The 21,510-nt window shown below is 40.2% G+C and overlaps 1 protein-coding gene across 46 annotated transcripts in view; it reads left to right on the top strand.

The window, feature by feature from the left end:
• Crem (cAMP responsive element modulator) overlaps positions 1 to 14,690 on the top strand; it is a 69,150-nt gene extending 54,460 nt beyond the window's left edge. For 12 of the 46 annotated variants that reach the window (XM_063276102.1, XM_006254051.5, XM_039095381.2 and 9 more), the window contains 3 exons: positions 3,160 to 3,195; positions 6,372 to 6,528; positions 11,568 to 13,364. In XM_063276102.1, coding sequence (XP_063132172.1) covers positions 3,160 to 3,195; positions 6,372 to 6,528; positions 11,568 to 11,712 — 338 coding nt within the window. In that variant the 3' untranslated portion in view covers positions 11,713 to 13,364. Of the gene's footprint in view, positions 1 to 3,113; positions 3,281 to 6,371; positions 6,529 to 11,567 lie in introns of those variants that run through there. The other 34 variants (XM_063276103.1, XM_063276086.1, XM_063276096.1 and 31 more) reach the window with 11 other exon arrangements.
• Positions 14,691 to 21,510: the final 6,820 nt, after the last annotated feature.

Consider the following 21,510-nt stretch of genomic DNA (forward strand, 5'->3'; position numbering starts at 1 on the left):
ATCTATAGGTATACATTTACATTAAAATTTAGCCATTGCTTGTAAATGATATAGTCACATACACTTGTGTTGATAGAATGAACATATAATTTTTGAAGCACTTTCTCATTATAGTTTGTTTACCAGCACTAAGCCACAGTTTCAAATTTCAAAATTTCAAAAATACTGAAACTTATAAATGTTGAACAATATAAAACATTTCCCACAGGACCCAACGGTAGTTTGGAAATAACTATTTTTCTGAATCTGTTACTTTTCACAGTGACATTTGAAAAAGTATCATATTGAAAACAAATGAAATTTATATCCTTTTTATTAATGAGCAAAAGTGCAACTGATTGAAGAGCGTTTTCAGCAGTGTGGCAGCGAGGCTCTTAGCAGCAATCTTTGGATTCTCAGCTCCGGGATAGTCTGGGTTGTCAAGCTGAGGGAATTGGCTTAGAAATCTTTGACCATGACCAGCATTTTATATCATGGCACAGTGACATGTGTCTCACTCTGAATTTATATAATGCAAGTTTCAAACACAAAAGTAACAAAAAACACAATCGTTTCCTATCTTATTTTCTTTTTTTGCTTTAAATGTTAGCTTGACCCATGAAATTGATTTTATGACCCATGGTCTATAATGTATACCTGAGATCTGGACCCAAGTCAGGCTTCTTTTTTTTTTTTTTTTTTTTTTTTTTGGTTCTTTTTTTTTTTGGAGCTGGGGACCGAACCCAGGGCCTTGCGCTTCCTAGGTAAGCGCTCTACCACTGAGCTAAATCCCCAGCCCCCCAAGTCAGGCTTCTTATGTTGATGACTGCCCCCAAAAAGATCTTTATGGCATCTATAATAGGATCATGGAATCAAATAAAAGGATGATATTGTTGATTCTGCTTGGTGTAATGTAAATTTCTATTGTCTTTTGTTTTGTTTTATTTACAATTGATTATGTTAGGAGCCGAGCTTACCATTTTAAGACCTGGACTTTAATAGCTTATTTTCAGAATTCTTAAATTTTTCAACTATTCAGATTTGGGAAATAGTATCTTAGTATTTGTTGCAGGAGAACAGGAATACACACTTTTGTGATTTCTGTTAGGAAAATGTAACATAATGGGATGGTTTTGATTAGGGTTTAACTTTTAAGTTGATATTAAAGCAAATTATACTTGTATTGGAAGTAGATAGAAGAATAGCCTGCTTTTAGTTCAGTAAGGCCTCAGAGCTCATAGGACAGCTATTATGCTGGGTCCACTTGGCAGATACATCTTAATGCAGTCTTTGGTAAAGTTATTTTACTTTTTCCTGTCTTATTTTTTCTATCTGAACATATTGTCTGGTAAAGCAACTATGTCAACATTTTTGCATTTATGTAAATATATGTAAAATATATTACAAGTAAGCATAAGTCCAAGTTAATGAAAGAGCTAGCAAAGTACTCAGATTGTAAAGGCGATCCAGAGGGAAGAGAGTACAGGCTGAAGCCCTAGAGGCTCACCTAGAGGAAGCCATATGAAACAACGGGAAAGGAGAGTGCTTTACACTCATGTTCACTGACCACACAGGGCACACACTACTGCACAGTGGTGTGACTGAATGCAGATCAGAGTAGGCAGGGGCTCTTCTGAGTTATAAAGCCAGCCATCAGTGGAGCGGGCTCAGGTCTTCAGAAGCCTCTGGTTCTGCGCATACTATGCTATGCCGCTCTCATGACACCGATACATAAATGCTAATGTAGCATGGATCATAACAGCAAGCAAGACACAGCTTTTCCAATGTCTACAGTGAAGCTAGCACCACTTTAATCAAAATGGAGGGTTTTCCTAGACCACTATTCTGATAAAGCAATAGGGCATTTGTCTTTCTGTAGAACCTTAAGTTTCAGTATTCATAATTTCCTGTCTTTTTCATAGGCTTCCTAACTTTTAATACTTTCATTGAATAAACAATCTAAGAAGCCCCTTTATGTGTATCTTAGATTGAATATGTTAATTATTTCATGTTGTATACAAATACATCAAAGTATTATTTGTACATCTTGATTATAATATATAAATACAATCTTAATTTGTTAACTATGTCTCAATAAATAAACATGGAAAATATTTATTTAAAATTTTTTATTTATTATTAGTTTGTATGTATGCAGGGGTGTGTGTGTGTGTGTGTGTGTGTGTGTGTGTGTGTGTGTATGCCTGCACACGTGCACACGCACATGGAGCTCATGCCATGGCATGCATGTGGATTTGAGAAGTTGGTTCTCTTCCCTCCTGGGTTCCAAGTGATCAGACTCAGGTTGGTAGGTTTGCATGACAAGTACTTTTTATACCTTTGAGCTGTTTTTCTGGCCTTAAACTGAAAACATTTAATGACTTAATTCTGTATAGGATTTCAAACACAGTTGAAAATTCTCACTGCCTGCTTAGTCACCTCTATGTAGGATTTCATTTACACGGAGAGGAAGGAGCAATGGGAAGGGGTAGAAAATTGAAGGAGGGACAAGGAAGATGCCAGTGGGTTTTTGGAGCTTTGGGAAAGCCGCTCTTGTCAGTTACAAGGTTGACTTCTGAGTTACCCCTCCTATTTACTGGGGCATTCTTAAGATCAGTGAAATGGCATAAAGGTGGAGACTTGGTAGGTATGGTGGCTTATGGCTATGGTCCCAGTACTCTGGAAGCTGAAGTAGAAAGATTGTGAGTTCAAGGTCCTGTCCCAAAGCACCAAAGCAAACCAACAAAGTTCCTTGTATTCAGTCAATATGCACCCTGATAAATAAATAAATAAATAAAATATCAATCTTTTGGGGTATTGACAAATGGTTTCTTTTTTAAATCTATCAAAATAGGCAGTTGGAGTATTTATTACTTTTTTCTTTGTTTCTGTATCTGACTTGTTTTCCCAAAGGACTAGGAGTCATTCACTTTAATTTATCAGACTTGTTAGAAGGGGAGCTTCTAATGGGAAAAATTACTGGTGGTGTTATAAACCTTTTAGCTCCATATAATATAAGTGTAATTTGGAACACTATATTTCAGACATGGAGGGAGGGGATTGGAAGGGAACTAATGTGTTAAATGTCTTCTGTGTGCCAGGCACTGTGCTAGACACTTTGACATATATTACAGGGTTTCTTGTGAGTATGAAATGAGATGATGTATCCCCATTTTACAGATGAGGAGACTGACCTTGCCCCAAGTCACATGGCTGGTAAGTGGCAGAGCTGGACTAGAACCCAGACCCCCAAGTCCAATGCCTTTTCTGCTGTACCGTGTTAGAGCTTGAAAAAAGAGAGGTATGAAGTTTATGATCAGAATTGACAGCTCCAGAAATTGTTTTTCATGCCAGGAGTTAGATGTACACTATCAGAACCCCTGCCTCTAAAGCTGCTGTGGTTGACGCATCTAAAGTGTATTGAGAAAGAACAGTATCTTTTGTCAAGAAATACCAGATTGAGTGAACATGTAGCATCTCATGGGACTTTATATATCTCTGTGTTAAAGAGAGTTACAATAACATGTCCACAGAAGAATGTTCACTGAACACTCCAGATGACAGCATTACCCTAGGGACTTTAAAATTGACTTTGTCGAGGACACATCAGTCCATTAAGCACCCTAAATACAAAGTCCTGTGCTAGATTCCAGAGCATAAAGTGAAAAGATAGTGTTCTTGACTTGTCTGAACATTCTTGCCTGCCTGAGAATAAACTTGGGGTAAACTATAGCAGTACACATATATTTTCTTATTATTTATCTTCAGGCATGATTTTAAGCCCTTATATGTCACTTATGGATTCTCAAAAGATAAATATGAAATTCTAAAGTCAGGTGTGGTGGCACTTTCTTGTAACTCCCAACACTTAGAAGGCTGAGGCAAGAAAGTTGGAAGCTTAATGCCAATCTGAGTTACATAGCAAGATCATATATAAAAAGCCTTACAAAAATAGTTTTGATACCTTTATTACTTAGTGGGCAGGAATTGGGCTTTATAAATGATACAGGAATAAAATCATGTCACTAGAGAGTATAGAATGAAATTACCACTGAATTTATAATGTTAGAAACTGACACTAATATAAACATGTTCTCATAACTTCTTTCAAAGAAATCTGACCTTTAGATTCCCTCAAAAGATTTTTCCCATTATTTTTGTATACATTACTAAGATATTTACATGTATAGAATTTATTCATTCACTATTAGAAGTGTATTATAGAGTCTTTGGGTTGTGAGAGAAATTTATTTTAAACTTTTAAGCTACACTAATTCCTGCTTCTTGCTTGAACTAGTGAGTTGGCCTCCTGAACTTGTGTTATAACAAATAGAATGAATGCATGTCTGAGACACAATGAAGTCCCACATCTATGATATATCAGAGGTAATATATCCTACATATCATCCCTGCAGATACAAAGCGACTAAGTTTCTGCCGGACAGGTTTGAGGAATGCCCTATTTGGCATTGCCCTTGTCCCTCATGTTGCCAAGTCTGGTTCTCCAAGAGCTTCTGTAGCTTCTGCAGACAGACAAAAGGTCTTTTGTTGTTGCTTTTTTGTTTTGCTTTGTTTTGTTTTTTTTTTTTGTTTTGTTTTTTTGTTTTTTTGTTTTTTTGTTTTTTTGGTTCTTTTTTTTCGGAGCTGGGGACCGAACCCAGGGCCTTGCGCTTCCTAGGTAAGCGCTCTACCACTGAGCTAAATCCCCAGCCCCTGTTTTGTTTTTAATATGCTGGTTTTTTTTTCTTTTTTTTTTTTTTTTCAGAGCTGGGGACCGAACCCAGGGCCTTGCGGTTGCTAGGCATATGCTGTTTTTGATACCAGAAACAACAGTTGTATCTGTGATGTGTCTCTTCTTCTCTTCCCTTAAAAAAATGAAAAGAATGCCCTTAAACCTTAAGCTTTAAATGCCTTAAGCTTTCAAACATTCTTTTCTCACTCATATTATAGAAACTAGCAACTGTGTACAACAGAAGAGAGTATGGTGAAACAACTGCTTCCTCCCTTTCCTGCCTTCCTCTCCTTCTTAAAAAAGCAGTTTCTGTATTTAGGGTCTGGCAGTGACAGAAGAACCCCTCACTGTCTTCACTCTTTCAGTATTGTTTTTACACATGTTTGTGAGCACTTTCAAAGAAGGGTGGAAGCAGGTACGTATGAGGCTGCCAGCAGGACTTGAGGGCAGGGGTGTGCAAACTTCATCACTGGCTATTGTGTGGACGTTAGACAGTCTGGTCAGCCTCCAGCTGGGGCATTGTTTCAGCATTTGTTGACTTATAACCTTCCCTGGATTGGGTAAAGAAAAGTGGGAGGACTGTGGTCTAGGTTCCTGCTCTTGTCTCTTATTATACAATGACCAACAGAATGTTAGTTTATATGTTGTTATTTTTCCTTAAATATTTAAAGTTTGCACTTCTAAAGAGATGTCCTTGTGTATGATGTTTGCAACTGTTATGAAAATAAATTGAGGGCTTTACTGAAGAGACTGGTTTAAGAACTGTACTGTTTTTTCTTCCCTTTCTTCCTGTTACTGTTAAGGAATATGCAGTCAGTTAGATTCCTTCCTTTGCCTTAGTCTTTTCTCTTTTCTTATTTTGGTATTGGGAGGCTTTCTATATCTGTTTTAGGTGCGGGCAAATGGAAGTTGCAGTTGGAGCTTCCAGAGGGACAGCCGTGCCTCTTTAGAGTATCTGTGGAGATATACTGGTCTGCCTTTACTGGCTGACTCAAGCCAGTTGTTAAGTTTCAGGACTCTTGTGAGCTGGTGGTGAAAATAGCTGTTATTAACAATTATCAGTGTATTTATATATGTTCACACACTTAAATAGATTCCACTGAAAGCATCAGTTGTCCTCAAATACTTACAGTTTCGAATAATCTTCAGGTCATTTTCACCGTGAGCATGCCTCTTCTCAGCTTGACCCTGAGTGAGGTCATCTTGCTGTCTTTGAACTTGGTGGAACTTGTTACAGTGCAAGTGTTTTCACTGTGGAATTCATCAGATTGCAGAGCAGGGATCCTCACTCCTGTCCTCAGGGAACAGCTCCTTATACTCACCAGCACACTGCCGATATAGCTAAATGAGCTACAGTCAACAACCTGTTGCTTTAGCTTGTGATAAAAGAGGTCTAAAGGGGTGGGGGGAGAAAAAAAGAGGTCTAAAATGAACTAAGCCATTTTCTAAAATGGTGGGGAGAGGCTACAATATTTGTAACTTTGCTTTAATTTGTCATATAAAATTCTTCATGTTTAAGATCCCTATAATACTAAGAACAATAATTTTTACCTCTACAAAACAACCTCTACTGACATGTACCATTTCTAAGGTTAGTTTTAGGTGAAGTATGAGTGAGTGTCTTGGTGATATAAGCTTGTAATACCTTGTTTCATTGCAGCTGCCACAGGTGACATGCCAACTTACCAGATCCGAGCTCCTACTACTGCTTTGCCACAAGGTGTGGTGATGGCTGCCTCACCAGGGAGTCTGCACAGTCCCCAGCAACTAGCAGAAGAAGCAACTCGAAAGCGGGAGCTGAGGCTGATGAAAAACAGGTAAGGCCCTAGGTGATGTAGAGCCACTGTAGGAAGCATGCGCTACTGTGGGGCTCCTCGTGTGCACTTGCTAAGTTCTTTCTCACGTTCCGTGTTCTCTGGCTTCATGTGTACGTATGATGATAGTGTGTCTTCTGCCGAGTTCCTGGTCACTGGTGCTCCATAAGCAGCAGATACGTTCCTTCATGTGAGAAACATCAAAAGATATGTAATCTTAAATACCTATTATTAGATTTTAATCATAAGTTTGTTTTATATACTTCATGAGATAGTATTCTGGCAAGTACATTTATAGGTAGAACTTGGGACCCAGGGCGTGCTGGGCAAACGTTGAGATATATCTCTGACCCTGAATTTTTAGCTTTTTTATTAGGAAAATAAATTTAAGTGTTAAAGCATCGCTTTGTATTTTATCATTCTAGCTACTTTGTTTTGTTTTTACTCCAGTCTAATGAAGTACATGTTCGTTTGACAAATTCTAGTCATGTATAAATAAAAAATAACAAAATCTACTCATGTGCCTGCCATCTCGCTAATGGCTCGTGCTGCAGTGGGAGTGCGTTCATCTTCTCCCACTTGTGCTCTGAGTCTGTCTCTTGAGCAACTCCCTGCTCAGGCACCAGCCTGTCCGTCATGTTAAAAACACACTCAAGTAATAGCATTTTATTTATATGACTTGCATATTAATTCTTTAGTTATTATAGAGAATGGTACAACTCAGTTTGATTTTCAAAATGAACAGAGTTGTCTTAACTGTTTCCCAGTATATTTTGTCACCTATTCTTTAGTGTTAAATTATATCCTAATTACAAGAAAATGAAGCACATTAGGTGGGGTCATCTGCTCTCCTTGTCTGGAGAACAGAAGCAGACTGTGGTCTTTGATCTACAGATTGTGGCAATGGACTCCTTGAAACTCAGTTCTGAGCTCATCACTGTCCTGGAAACTGGGTCTTGTCTTAGGTGGTTAAGTTCACTACGTTAGTGATTCTTTAAATGACAGTTCGGGAGCTGAGAGAGATGACTCAGCAGCTAAGAGCATCTAGTATTCCTGCAGAGGACTTGAGTTCTGTTCCCGGCAACCATATCTGATGGCTCACAGTACCTTGTAACTCCAAGTTCCCTCTTCTAGCATTCGAAGGCACCTATGCAGGCATGGCATGTGGTTGTGTGTAGTACACACACACACACACACACACACACACACACACACACACACACACGCAGTTAAAGAATAAAAATAAGGACTGGAGAGATGACTTAGCAGTTGAGAGCACTTGCTGCTCTTGCAGAGGACCCAGGTTCCAGCTCCTACATGGTGGTTCATAACTTCCCGTAACTCCATTTCTCGGGTGGGGGGTACCCTGTTCTGGCCTCCATAGGCATCAGATATGCACATGTTGCACGTACATAAGTTCCTGCAAATGCACATAAAAGTAGGGCTGAGGGTGGTGATATACACCTTTTATTCCAGCACTTGGGAAGAAGAGGCATGTGGATATAGTGAGTTTGAGGTCAGCCTGGTCTACATATTCAGTTCTAGGCTACCCAAGGTGACAAAAACAAACAACTACAACAAAAGCTTTTAAAAGAAACAAAAATAAATCTTCTTAAAAAAGATTCAGTGTCATATACCGTGGAACTCCTTAAGTTGGCTACATTTGCCAAACTGACTGTAGATGGTAGGTACACATACACTAGAAGTAGGATGATAAGAATAGAAACATTTATTAGTGGTTTGTCCCAGGTCATGTTTTTCCTCAGCGGTGTTCTTGCTTTAAAGATGCAGAAGTGGCTGGAGGTGGCTCATAGGTCAAGAACACTGGCTGCTCTTCCAAAAGACCCACATTTGGTTTCCAGCATATGTGTCAGACTGGCACACACCTGTATTTAAATTATGTAATTAATAACTATTAGCATATATTTGGGCTACTAATAACCAAGGAAAATAGATGCTAGAGCATGTAGTCAGGTTTTGACCCTTATGGCAGATACAGAGGTATGTCCAGCCAGAACAAAGGTTCCTGGTGTCCCGGGACCCAGGCTCCTTGCTGTTGCACCCTCAGCATGTACATTTTGTTATCGTGGCCACAGGATGTCTGCTGCTGATGATGACGGGAAGAGGGAAGGATGGCTGTGGTCAAAGAGTGCAGCTAACTCAGTCTGTTTCTCCAGAAGATTCTTTTTTTTTTTTCTTTTTTTTTTCGGAGCTGGGGACTGAACCCAGGGCCTTGCGCTTGCTAGGCAAGTGCTCTACCACTGAGCTAAATCCTCAACCCCACTCCAGAAGATTCTTTTCTAGAAGATGCTTCTGGCTGCTTTTACTTACATTTCATTGGCTAGAAATAGGTCCCCACTATAAGGGACATTATAATGAGGAGCATTATGTAGCCTGCCAGTGTCGGCACTAGAGGTAGCTAGAGAAAAGCAATAGCATATGACTGTCGGGAGACTCAGCATTAGCTTGGCAGGTTTCAAGCACTTGTTCTTTCAGTTTCCTTAAGTCTCACACAACTCTGTGAGCACAGAGTGGTTCTAGCCTCGCTCTGTAGATGAGGAACTGGAGTTGGAATGGTTGAGTGGCAAGTTGGCCAGGATTATAGAGCCAGGGGACCAGAAGTAGGCTATGCTGTCTAGCAGGTCTTTCTTTCAGAGCCTTCCTCTGTCTTTACAGCAAGGTCATCTCAAAAGGACCTTGATGTAAAGCTTCAGTGTGGACTTCATGAAGAGGATGCAGGTTTTACATTAGCAAGGTGAGGGGTCAGCTGATAGTGATAACAGATACTTAATTATATCCCTACCACATGGGTCAGTAGTAGCTTTGATTCCTTTGTATCCCTGTCATTTCCTGTTTAGCTTGACATTGGCTTTGAGACTGTGTGGTCCAGGTTGGCCTCGAATGTGTGCTTCTCTTGCCTTCCTTCTCCCCTGAGTGTTGCTGGTACAGTATGCAGCACACCTGGCTTTCACCCTTTCCTGTAGTTTACCATATGGGTTCCTCTCCGTGCTGAGGATGGATTTGGTCAAACTCAGGCCTGCAAACTGAGCTACCTATTAATAGAAGAAACAGGTATTCCCCACAGCTGAGAATATACCAACCACTTGTGTGATCACTAAAGCTTTGTGTCTGATACGAAGTGTGGATATTTATAGTAAGAAAGAGGTTAAAAGCTGACCACCTCACAACACTGTATTTAAACTTTCATTCAAATTTTGTATAGAGAGACTATTTTCCTTTCATATTTAGAGTTTAACATATTTAATGATGAAAACATAGCTAACTTATAAATATATTTCAATTCTCCGACTGGCAGCTATGTGTGCTTGGACATGCCGACACTCTCCCCTGTGCACCATTTGCATTACTGTAACCCCTGCTTTACCAAGCTCCATTTACTTTGACATGTTTTATTTTTTCACTGCCCACTTGTCCAGCATTTGGTGAGTTCACAGGGAGAGTACAGCACTCTTAGCTAGGAACTAGGGTTTATTCTTTTTCCTGCAACCCATTGGATTTCAACATAGGTTTTTTGCTGACTTGTTTTGCATGAGGAAAGAGAGATCCATTCCATGAGAGTCAATTCTTCTAAAAATACAGCAGTTGGCCATGTCTGTCGCATGTGTCACAGTTGGGGGATGGCATTGCTGACTGACATTGCAGTGACTGGTATCATGCAACATTACCTTTGTGACTTCAGTTGAGTGACAGTGACTGACAATTTCTGAGAACTGAGTATACTCCCAAATAAAGCTTTATCAGAGTGCCTCTCCCTAGAGCAGTTAAGTGAAGTAGTTCCCATCCTAAAAAAAAGGAGAGAGAAAATGGGGGCAATATTAGTCATTGTTTACTGGAATCATGAATAAAAGTAACTTATCTTTGTTAGTTTCAATTCTTTGGATGCTTGTTGGTCTGTCTTTTCGCTTGGGTTGCTTAACGTGCTGTGAACTGTGTTCAATGTGCATTAAAAGCATGTGGTTAGGTAACTGCATAATAGTTCTTTTCAGTTCGCTAGTAGCTGCCATTCTTATAAATTTGTTTGTCTATTTATTTGTGATAGACTATTGAGTAGTCTTGTACTTGTAAAGTAACTGAGGCTGGCCCTGACCTTTTTTTAAAATGCATGTGCGTATTTGGGCTGACTGTATGCCTGTGCAACACTTGTATGCCTGGTGGCCACCCTGGAACTGGAATTATAGACAGTCATGAGCCAGTATGTGGGTGCTTGGGATTGAATCTTCTGGGTTCTATGGGAAAGCACCCAGTGTTTGTAGTCACTGATCTCTCCAGCCCCTGGTTTTGTACTGTGGTTCTCTACCACCCAAGGGCCAGGTTTACAGACATGTACCACTGTGCCAGCTTCCCTTTGTATTTGTAATTGTGGTTTTCTAATACTTGTTGCTGTGAATTATTTGCATTGTGAAGTTTTGCGTCATGTTATGCCATTTTTTGATTTTCATGAGTAGTGCCCATTTTCCCTTGGTGCATAAACATCCATGTGTTTTATTTATTGTTATAATTTCATCTATGTTGTGTTTTCTGTTCAGAATACTGTTTCTGACAACCATGATTGTTTTGTTGAGATTAGTCTCAAAGTACTCAACTGTTTAATATTGGCATTTGAGACTTCATAGATTCTTATACTCATTTTCATCAAGTGAAATTTTCTTGTTGTGATGAGCATGTGTGTTTTTTGACAACCAAAAGTTAACTGAGAGAACTGAAAGGATCTGTGAATGTCTTAGTAGAGATTCTGCTGGGCATGTGGTTCTCCTGTTGTTTATTGAACACAGAGGGTCATTCTTGTCGTGGCATGGATGGCCCAAGAGAACACTTTTTGTGTAAAGCTACCAGTGCTCTTCATTTGGTCTATTGTTCTCTCCAAGGCATGTGCTTTGTTCTTTTTGTTGGTAGCTTTGCATAACTTTCTTCAGATCGGTTGGCTGTTGACTGGGTAAAAGGGGGGGACAGATGTCCATGGAGCCATTCTGGATTGTGCTGGGAGGTTGTTCCTGTTGTCATTTGCCTTGTGTTGGTTCTAGGGAAGCTGCCCGGGAGTGTCGCAGGAAGAAGAAAGAATATGTCAAATGTCTTGAAAATCGTGTGGCTGTGCTTGAAAATCAAAACAAGACCCTCATTGAGGAACTCAAGGCCCTCAAAGACCTTTATTGCCATAAAGCAGAGTAACTGTGTTTGACTTGGACCTGGTTGACTGTGAACTCTAATGGGGCAGGCGATGCAGCATCCTCGTAATGGCCATATGGACTTGTAGATGGGTCTCTTAACCCTTGCTTAAGAATACAGTCTGCTGTAGGGTGTGAATTGGGAACACTGTTCCACGGGTCGGAATGCAGCTCTCCTCCCATTACCAAGCTTGCTCTATTGCCAATAGCATGCAACATACGTTTTGTTTGCCCTTCTGCTTCTACTTTTTTCAGGGAAGCTGCTAAAGAATGTCGACGTCGAAAGAAAGAGTATGTGAAGTGTCTGGAGAGCCGAGTCGCAGTGCTGGAAGTTCAGAACAAGAAGCTTATAGAGGAGCTTGAAACCTTGAAAGACATTTGCTCTCCCAAAACAGATTAGTAGAAATATTTAACTATGAACTGATTACAGCATGTACAGTTGCTTTTGAATGCAATACAATATATAGCCGGCAAGAATTATGGCTTTTTCCTTTGTATCATTCATCTAACTTTCTAAAACTAACATTCCTAAGATGCTTCGTTGTATTTAATTTGCTCTTACCTCTAAAGTCAATTTTTTAGAAGAGACAAACTGTAAAAAATGTATGTAACAAATTCTTAAAATGAAATATTTGTTAAGACTTGTTCCAGTGCGACATATTTGCAGTTCCCAGTCTCTGTTGTGAATAGTGTCCTATGCAATACAAATTTTGCAGGTTTTAAGAATCATTTTAGGAAAGGATGATCAAAGGCAGTGCATCTCTCCAGTAGGACAATAAAATCAAACCACAGAGATACCTCAGGAAGAATGAAAGGAAGTATATTCTGATGACACGGCTACATGAGAATAGCCTGACACGGCTACATGAGAATAGCCTACAAATGAGTTTGTGCATTTATAGATTTTTATAATTGTCACTTTGTAAAGAAAATATTGTATTGCTGTCCTTGGGTGCCACAGTTGAAGACAGTTTTCAATAGAACCATGTTGGTTGCTCTTTGTACTATTTGGTGTTTATTTCAATATCTGAACATTTACTATAGCTTCCTACTATGTATGTAGTATGTTTAATCCTACAGAAGTTTGTGCTGCTTTGCTATTATCTTTAAAGAGACAACATATTTTTATTATCTGGAATGAGTTCCACTACTATGAACTTATTGCTACACTGGGTCAACAGCCTTGCAAACACTGAGCCATTTCATCAGAGGACAACTGCAGGGCTCTAGGGGCAGAGTTCAGTGTGGAGCACTCGCCTGGAGTGTGCAAGGCTTCATGTTTAGTCGACAGCACTGTAACAAGACAGACAGTGTTTGAAAGGGAAGACGTGGAGCTCTGCACACAGGATGGGTGCTGTACCAGGCGTCCTGCAGATGGTCTGGAGAGTTTCTGCCAATGACCCTCCATTGTGAAGTTTTGCAACCTTAGGAATGTTAACATTTAAAAAACAACCCAAGATGTCATTTTCGATATCACAAGTTGGATCAGTTTTGTTTTGCTCTTGGGAATGTAGCTATGTACATTTATCATGTAGGTCCAGGCTGGTCTTAAACTCACAATTCTCTCGCCTCAGCCTTCTGAGGGCTTGGATTACAGGTGGGGCCAGAATATCCAGTTTGATCCAGTATTTTTTTTTATAAAATATTACTTTCTAATTGCCTGTGTGTATGTCTATGTGTATATGAATGTAGGTTCTCAAGGAGGCCAGAAGCAGCTGGTTCCCCTAGAGCTCGTTATAGATAGTTGTGAGCCTCCCAACCTAGGTGCTGGGAACTGAACTCAGGTATTTTGCAAGAACAGCACATGTTCTAAATGACTGAGCCACCTCTCCAGCCCCATGATAAAATATCCTTATGCCAGAACATTCAAATAAATTCATTATAATTAGGATAGCTTTGTTACTGGTAGTACCCATAGTTTGTTTTTATAAGGAAAAGATTCAAGGTATAAGCTTGAAGCCCTAACCCTATGCTGCTATGTCACCTTTCTCTCACCAGCAGGTACTGACTGACTGGACTGCGGGCTAGAGTTGCTGTGTTGCCTGTGGCTGACCTCTGATTTGTTAAGAATCTGCCCGCCTTCCTTCACTATCAACAGGGTTGATAGTGGATCTGGTAGTGAGTAGGAGGTGGTCTGACATCCAGTTGCCATTTCCAGTGTGCCTTTTCCTTATCTATAACTTCCAAAATGTAGGTGTGCTGGTTTTGTTTCTGTTGCCATGATAAAATACCCTGACAGAAACAACTTAGGGTAGAAAGGGCTTACTTTAGTTCACAATTCTAGGTTGGATAATCCATCAAAGCATGGAAATCAAGGCAATAGGAATTTGAAGTGACTGGTCACATCCATGAAAACACACACACACACACACACACACACACACACACACACAGGGGTGGGGGTTGGGGGAGATACACATCCAGTGTTGAGCTCATTTTCCCTCTTACACAACCCAAGACTCAAACCCAGTGAATGGTGTGGCAAGGCCACCTTCCACAGACATGCCCACAGGCCAGCCAGATGGCCACCTTCCACAGACATGCCCACAGGCCAGCCAGATGGCCACCTTCCACAAATATGCCCACAGGCCAGCCAGATGGCCACCTTCCACAGACATGCCCACAGGCCAGCCAGATGGCCACCTTCCACAGACATGCCCACAGGCCAGCCAGATATGGACAGTATTTCACCGGGACTCTCTCCACAGGTGGATCTAGTTTGTGTCAAGTTGACAATTAAAACTCACCAGCATAGTAGCTAGAGAGATGGCTCAGCAGTTAAGAGCAGTTGATGCTCTTTCAGAGGACTGGTGCTTGTTTTCCAGCACGCAAATGGTGCTGAAATCTGTTTCTAACTCCAGAGGGTCTGGCATGGTTTTCTGATCCCTATGGACACCGGGCGTGCACGTGGCGCACATACATGCATGCAGCCAAAACATTCACACACAAAATAAAAATAAATAAAAAACACCCTAACCATAATAGTAGAAATACTTTATTTTAAATTATGCTTTATTTTAAATTATTTTTCTTGTGGTGTCTCAGCTCTAAATCTCTTTTATCTCCTTTCTGTGATTTCTTTTATGGTCTATTGAGGAGACAATACAAAAAGAAAATGGGAAAGGAAAGCCCAGGTTTCAGGTGAAGTAAAAGTGTATCCCTTGGCAGGTGTAATTGTGTGCTGAGCAGTTAATGTGGCAAGACACAGGAATTGGTAGACAAGATGTGGAACTGGAGTTAGAGAAGCAGAATGGCATTAGATGGGAGACTTCATGGAGGAGTTTGATTTTGACCTGGGAGTTCTGGGAGGAAGGCTTGCAGATGGAGTGCAGAACCTGCATTTCACCTTAAGCTGGGTTTCAGGGTTCAAGGAGGTAACATTAGCACTCCTACAAGACTTGGTTTCATCTTTAAAATAGGTAGACGAATGTTTGTGTATGAATGCATATATATGGTTTATACAATGCCATGTTACTGCTCAACCACCCAAGGCCAGTGGCTTAAACAGTAAGGATACATTTTTACCTTACAAAAAAGTTCACATCCAGGAGATTGCCACAAGTTGCTTAATTCAGTCACTTAGTGGAATTTTGACTAGAGTCTCCTCATCCGGCCTGCCCTCCTTTGCTTTGTTCCTCATGTTCCTAATGTTGATGCCACACACTTCCAGGCAGCAAGTCTAGAAAGGGTAGACACTCTCAGCATCTACACTCTTGTCTTTTCTTGTTTGTTTGTGAGACAGGATTGTGTCTGGAAAAGCAGGAAACAGGCAACTAGGAATGACTTCTGTGAATTGATGAGTGCTTAAAAGTATTCATAAAATTAAGGACAGTTTGTGAGAGAGCTAGGATTTGGGCCATAGTCTCAGAGATACACAGAACTCATATACTTTCTCACCTAATTTTTTCCATAAACCAAGCCTTTGCCACTCATACGAAAACATCAGATGTTGCTTATTGTCTCCCAGTGAATAGAGCGAGCAGTAATTTGGAAGCTTTTTATGAACATTGTATATCCTGTACTCCAGTGTCATGTAGAATCCAGAGCTGTCACTGTATCTATCTCCCACCCCCAGCCCCCATCTAAATGGTTTTAGAATCTATGTTGTGGGCTGTACAATTGACTCATCCTGGATTATGAGATTATAGCATGTGATTGTGTTATTCAGTTGGACACGTACGTTATGGTGGTAAGTCCTATATAATTGGAGAGCACAGAAACTGCATTTATGTGCATGTGACTTTTATACTTGTCCCACATTGAGAACACCAGCATCATCATGCTTGTCATAGATGGCTGCTGTTTTATTACCTGGTGCTTTCATCATCCATGTGTCTCATTTTCTTCATGTATTCTTTGTTATGTTCAGTGTACACTGTTTTCTCTGTGTCTAAAAGACTCTTAAAACCAATACATTTTTTTCTTGCACCAAAACCAAATAGTTTTGACATGTGAGGCAAGCATAGGTGTTAGCAGTTGGCTCTCCGCAGTGAGACACCAGATTTCATGCTGCCTTATTGTAGCAGCTCCTTATTTCTATTTGACATTCAGATGAAATGTGCCTTAATTTTTTTATTTTTTGAGATCACGCATGTCCTGGTTTTATTTCTGTTGCTTTGGTAGAATATACTGACAGAAAGCAACTAGGAGGCGAAAGGGCTCATTTTCTCTCCAGTCCAGGTTGTACTCCATCACAGCAGGGACGCCAAGGCAGCAGAAGCTTGAAGCTGTCATGTCACATCTATAGTCACAGCAGAGGAAGGGAGTTCCTGGCTCCGTACTGCAATCCTTCACTTGAGACTATCTTCTCGGTGATTCTACATTGTATCAAATTGACAATTAAAAGGAATGGTCACAGCTTGATCCTTTGTGAACTTGACATGCGAAAATACTACTTGAAAGTCACAGTCTTCTACCCAAAGTCTCACACTTACATCATGAAATGTAGGCCAACTTGAAAACTTAGCAAAGTCTTTGAAAGTCCAAAATATCTTAACTGAGAATGCTTACAAAGTGAAAAAATAAGTTATATACTTTCCACATGTTCACATGTCCACAGCCTTATTCTAAGCTACACCATAGAAAGAATACACCGTAGAAAATGGATTGTCATACCACAACACCTCCACAGATCAGCAGTCAGAATCCCATGTGTTTCAGATGCATGTCTACCTCATGATGCAGCTTTCTGGTTCCAAAGGGCTTCGTAGTTCCACCCATCTAGCTCTGCCACTTGTAGTACATACAACTTCTCCTGCAGGCTTAGGCCAGCTCTCCACCTATCCTTCTTCTCAGTGAACATCCCAGTCTTGGCGTCTTTAATATCCTAGTATCTCCATCATAACTGAGGCTTCGCTGGCATATCTTTGTGCCATGGCCTCTCAGGGCCTCTGTAGCAAGTCTTGCGCCAGTGTGCCTGCTCTCCAGAACGCCCTTTCCTACCATCAACACCAGTACAGCATGGACGACATACACAGTATTACCAAGCTCTGCTGCCACCTGAGATGTAGCTGAGCCCTCTTGGAGACTGAGGAAAGCACACTGTTGGTGCAGTGAACAAGGTTTCTTACAGTGGCACAGTCTCTCTATCCATGACAGCTGCTTCTATAGCACTGGCCTGGATGCTCTCCCACCCAGTTTTTCCTTTGCCAAACAAGCTAGTCTACTACTTTTAAATTCAACTTCACTAGGTTTTCAGAACACAGACAATAAAGGCAGATTCTTGTCTAAAATAATACAGGAAGGGTCCCAAACTCAATCTCTGTTCCCCTCTGAATCCTGAGCCAGGCCTCTTCTGTCTCTGTGTCTCTCAGCATCACTGTCTTCCAAGCTCACACAAGAATAGTTCATGCGTCTCTCTTTCCAGCTCTCAGGGCTTTCTATCCAACATACCAAATGGCTCCGCCTTTCTCTGATAGTCCCAAAGCTTAACGGTCACATGGTCAGGTGTGTCACACAGCAAGCTCACATCCTTTCTATTTGTTTCTGTCCCAGTTTCATTTTTGTTGTGATAAAATAAACTGACAAAACATTGGAGGAGTTTGTCTTAGCTCATAATTCCAGGTTACAGTCCATCATAGCAGGGAAGTCAAGGCGTCTGGATCCTCAGACAGACACATCACATTGGGTCAAGAGCAGAGAGAAATGAGCTCATGTATGTCTGAGGCTCAGTTTTTCTGTATTTTGCTACAGGGCCACAACAGGGATCATGCTGCCTGCTTTCAGGCTAGATCTTCCTCTATCAGTGTAGGCATTCCAGACAATCCCCGACAGACATGTCAGTGTGCCAGCTGACCCTAAGCAATCCCTCAGTGGTATTCTCTTCCCAGCTGATTCTACATTGGTAAAATTGATAATTCCAGAGGACACAGATGAGGTTGTAAATGTTGTTGTTGTTGTTGTTGTTGTGTGTTATACAAGGGATTTTTTGATAGTTTTTTTTTAGAACTTCATACAGTATATTTACATCCTCCCCAAATTCCTTCTCAGATTCACTTCCCACTTTTCTACCAAACCAACTTTGTGTCCTTAAGGAAAAAAAAGGGAAAAAAAAAACCCTATCAACTACAGTTTGTGTTAACCATATCCTTTTTTTTTTTTTAAATTAAGTTGGGTGCACACTTTTAATCTTAGTATTTGGGAGGCAGAAGCAGGTGGTCTCTTAAGTTCAAGGTCAGCCTGGTCTATAGAGTGAGTTCCTGGACAGCCAAGTCTACACAGAGAAAGCCTATTTTTGTAACCTTTAATGTATGTGAATGTTCTGCCTGCACATGAGCATGTATATCTGTCCCCCACGTGTGTGCATGCAGTAACTTTGAAGGCCAGAAGAGGGAGGGCATTGGATGATCTAGAACTAGAGTTAGAGATGGCTGCAAGCTGCCATGTGGGTGCTGGGAATCTAACTTAGGTCCTCTGAAAGATTAGCCAGTGCTCTTAACCACTGGGCAATATCTTCAACTTTCTCATATACTCTTGAGTGTGTGACTTTGTATCAGAACATGGTCAACTTACTAGGAGCCACACCATTAAAGACAACTGACTCTCCATATCCCAGCAGCTACTGACTAACAATAACTAGGGGGTGAGGCTCTGTGCTGACCTGATCACTTCCCCTCTTCATTTTTGGAATTTTGCCTGTATTGGACATGTGTATGCAGTCACAACCACAATGAGTTCTGTGTCTAGAAAACACATTTCTGTTGTTGTAAATATATAAAAAATAAAAAAGTTTGGTTGTCTTTTACCTCGCTAGGTCCAGCACTGCAGTGCTGCAAGATATCTGCTAGATATCTTTTGGCGGAAACACATCCCATCTCTGCAGTGGCGGCCCAGTGTCTCCTGCCACTGCACACTTTCCTATAGTCAAACTGTCACATAAAAGAACACACAGCACAATAATCTTTGACCCAATTGGTAAGATATAATTGCTCACCTAAACATACAAAGCCCAGTACAACCATCCCTTAGGAACATTGATAACAACCTTTAAATACATAGAGCAGAATCTTAATGTCACCTGCTATGGCTTCTCACCCTCTCTCACCCTCTTCTCCTTTCTGGTCCAGTCTCCTCCTCTTCCTTCAAACTTCTCTCCTGCCCATCCTTCCTTCTCCTCCAATGACAGGCCTCCTCCTATCCTGTACCTGCCCCTCACCTGTATTTTACAAATTCAATGGGGAGAAGGTTCTGGTGAAGACACGTAAGTCCTGAGTATGTGACTAGGCAGCTGTCCTTGGGGCAGTGGAATTGGCATCAAAATACAGATAACTTCAGGGAAAACCACAGTATTTCCCCCTTTTTGTCCAATTAAAAGGCCTTTTCACTTATATATAAATTGAGTACAATTATTACTATTCTACAATTTATAAAATATATAATGTATGTACTCAACACCCAGTCCATCACTATATCAGTTAAACAGAACATTTAGTTATCCATTCCAGCTTAAGAAAGGCTTAAAATCTATATTATATCTTGGCTAGCTTGTATATTATCTGATAACTATCCAATAAAATATGTATATTCAGAGTTAAACAGCCTGATAGGCTATGAAACTATAATCAGTCTTCAACCCCATCAGAAATCTGAGAATGACCAAATATCTATACACATAGGAAGCCTAACATGGCTTCTAGAACTGAGAGGTTGTAGAGACAAATCTCCACTAGCACAGTCCCCTGTTAGCAACACGTGAGCACAAGTCTTCAGCCTTCTGACCCCAAATCAACTGACAGACTCTTGAAATGCAGATTTTGATCACCCTGTCTTGGCAGAGTTTATCAGTCAACTATTCTGCATAATTTGCCCTGTTTTGGACAGTATTTAGCCTGCAGATGAAACAGGCAGTTTTGTCCAGTGGCTGCCTAGCCACAAAGTATTGCCTCACCTGGAGGTCGAAATGTTCACATTCTTCATTAAATCCACCAAAAGGGAACTGTTAGGAGCAGATATGTCTCAACAAAAGATAAATAACCTTAAATCTCAAATTTTGTGGATTTCTGACGTTTTTAAAAACTATATAAGACAATCTATACTGTTGTCTTTATATCTTAATAATATCTTGAAAGTACTCTCACAAAGTCAGCAATATATTTGCTATTTGGCCCTTAACTCGCATGTGTAATCAACTCAGAAGTTTGTAATGACATCAATAGAAGGACTGGCTCTAAACCTTGTACTTTGAAACTTTTTAACAAATAAATTCTGTATCAAAGCAAAGATATGATTTTAGCTTAGTTACCAAATGAGATTATGACTGTACAATTCAATCTAGCTAATTCCTCCCTGTTAAATTACAACCAATTTTAAATTCCTCACAAAAACAACTGTAGAATAACCACTTTCAGCCCCCTAAAAATCCAGGGAATTTGGGCAACAACTCCTCTATAACTTCTTCAAGCTGTACATGGGCATTGAGGTATCCTTATGGGTAGAAGGTAGCAAGAATGAAGCAAATGCTGTAACTGATGTGTCCTGATGACCCAGCTGAAAGTCCTTGAGACCAGGAATCCAAGTAGGCACACTCTGTAAAATACAACTCTCAAGACAAAAGTTTAGAATTGAAATCTCTTTTTGTTTGATTCTCCTGAATCAATTTTTTCAGGTGGTCTACCTCTATCAAATCTGATCAGTATGATTCTTGCGGTTTCCAGAGCCTAATCACACTTTTTAAAAACACAAAGACAAAATCTTTCTCCCAAAATACTGTGTTCCTTAGTCTGTAACCAGAAAAACTTGTATCTTGCACTTTCTCCCAGAGTAATAATATAACCATAAAACCCAAAATCACACCCATCATGAAGATTAAACAATTTTTAAAAAGGAGTAAGCTAAACAATGAGCCTGATAGGCTTTTGTACTCTGTGATACCAGGAAATTAACCCAAAATTCCTGTGGAGCCCATGTTAAGAGAATCTGAGCTTCCTGTTGTGGTAGATATCAAAAATAACCACAAACCCTCACTAGCCGGCATCAACGAGCCATATGGCCTTTAGTGGGGTAATTCATAAAACAAACTAGCCACCTATCAATTTTAATACTAATAAGCAACATATCAAATCAGGACTTTAGCCCAAAATATATCCATCTGTTAAGCTCGCTACCCAGAGCCATGGATTTTTACTTAACCTTAATAACTTATAAATATCATAATACTCTACTTGGAGTCAGTGACTAATTTTTCCCTATCTAAGTTCTGAACCATGGATGAAAATCCCCACATGATTCGGGTAATCTCTGTACTCTCCTTAAAACAAACTTAAACACCTTCTATCAATTCTAATACCAATAAACAACTTATCAA

Source organism: Rattus norvegicus, chromosome 17, assembly GCF_036323735.1.
Source record: "Rattus norvegicus strain BN/NHsdMcwi chromosome 17, GRCr8, whole genome shotgun sequence".
Lineage (NCBI taxonomy): Eukaryota > Metazoa > Chordata > Mammalia > Rodentia > Muridae > Rattus > Rattus norvegicus.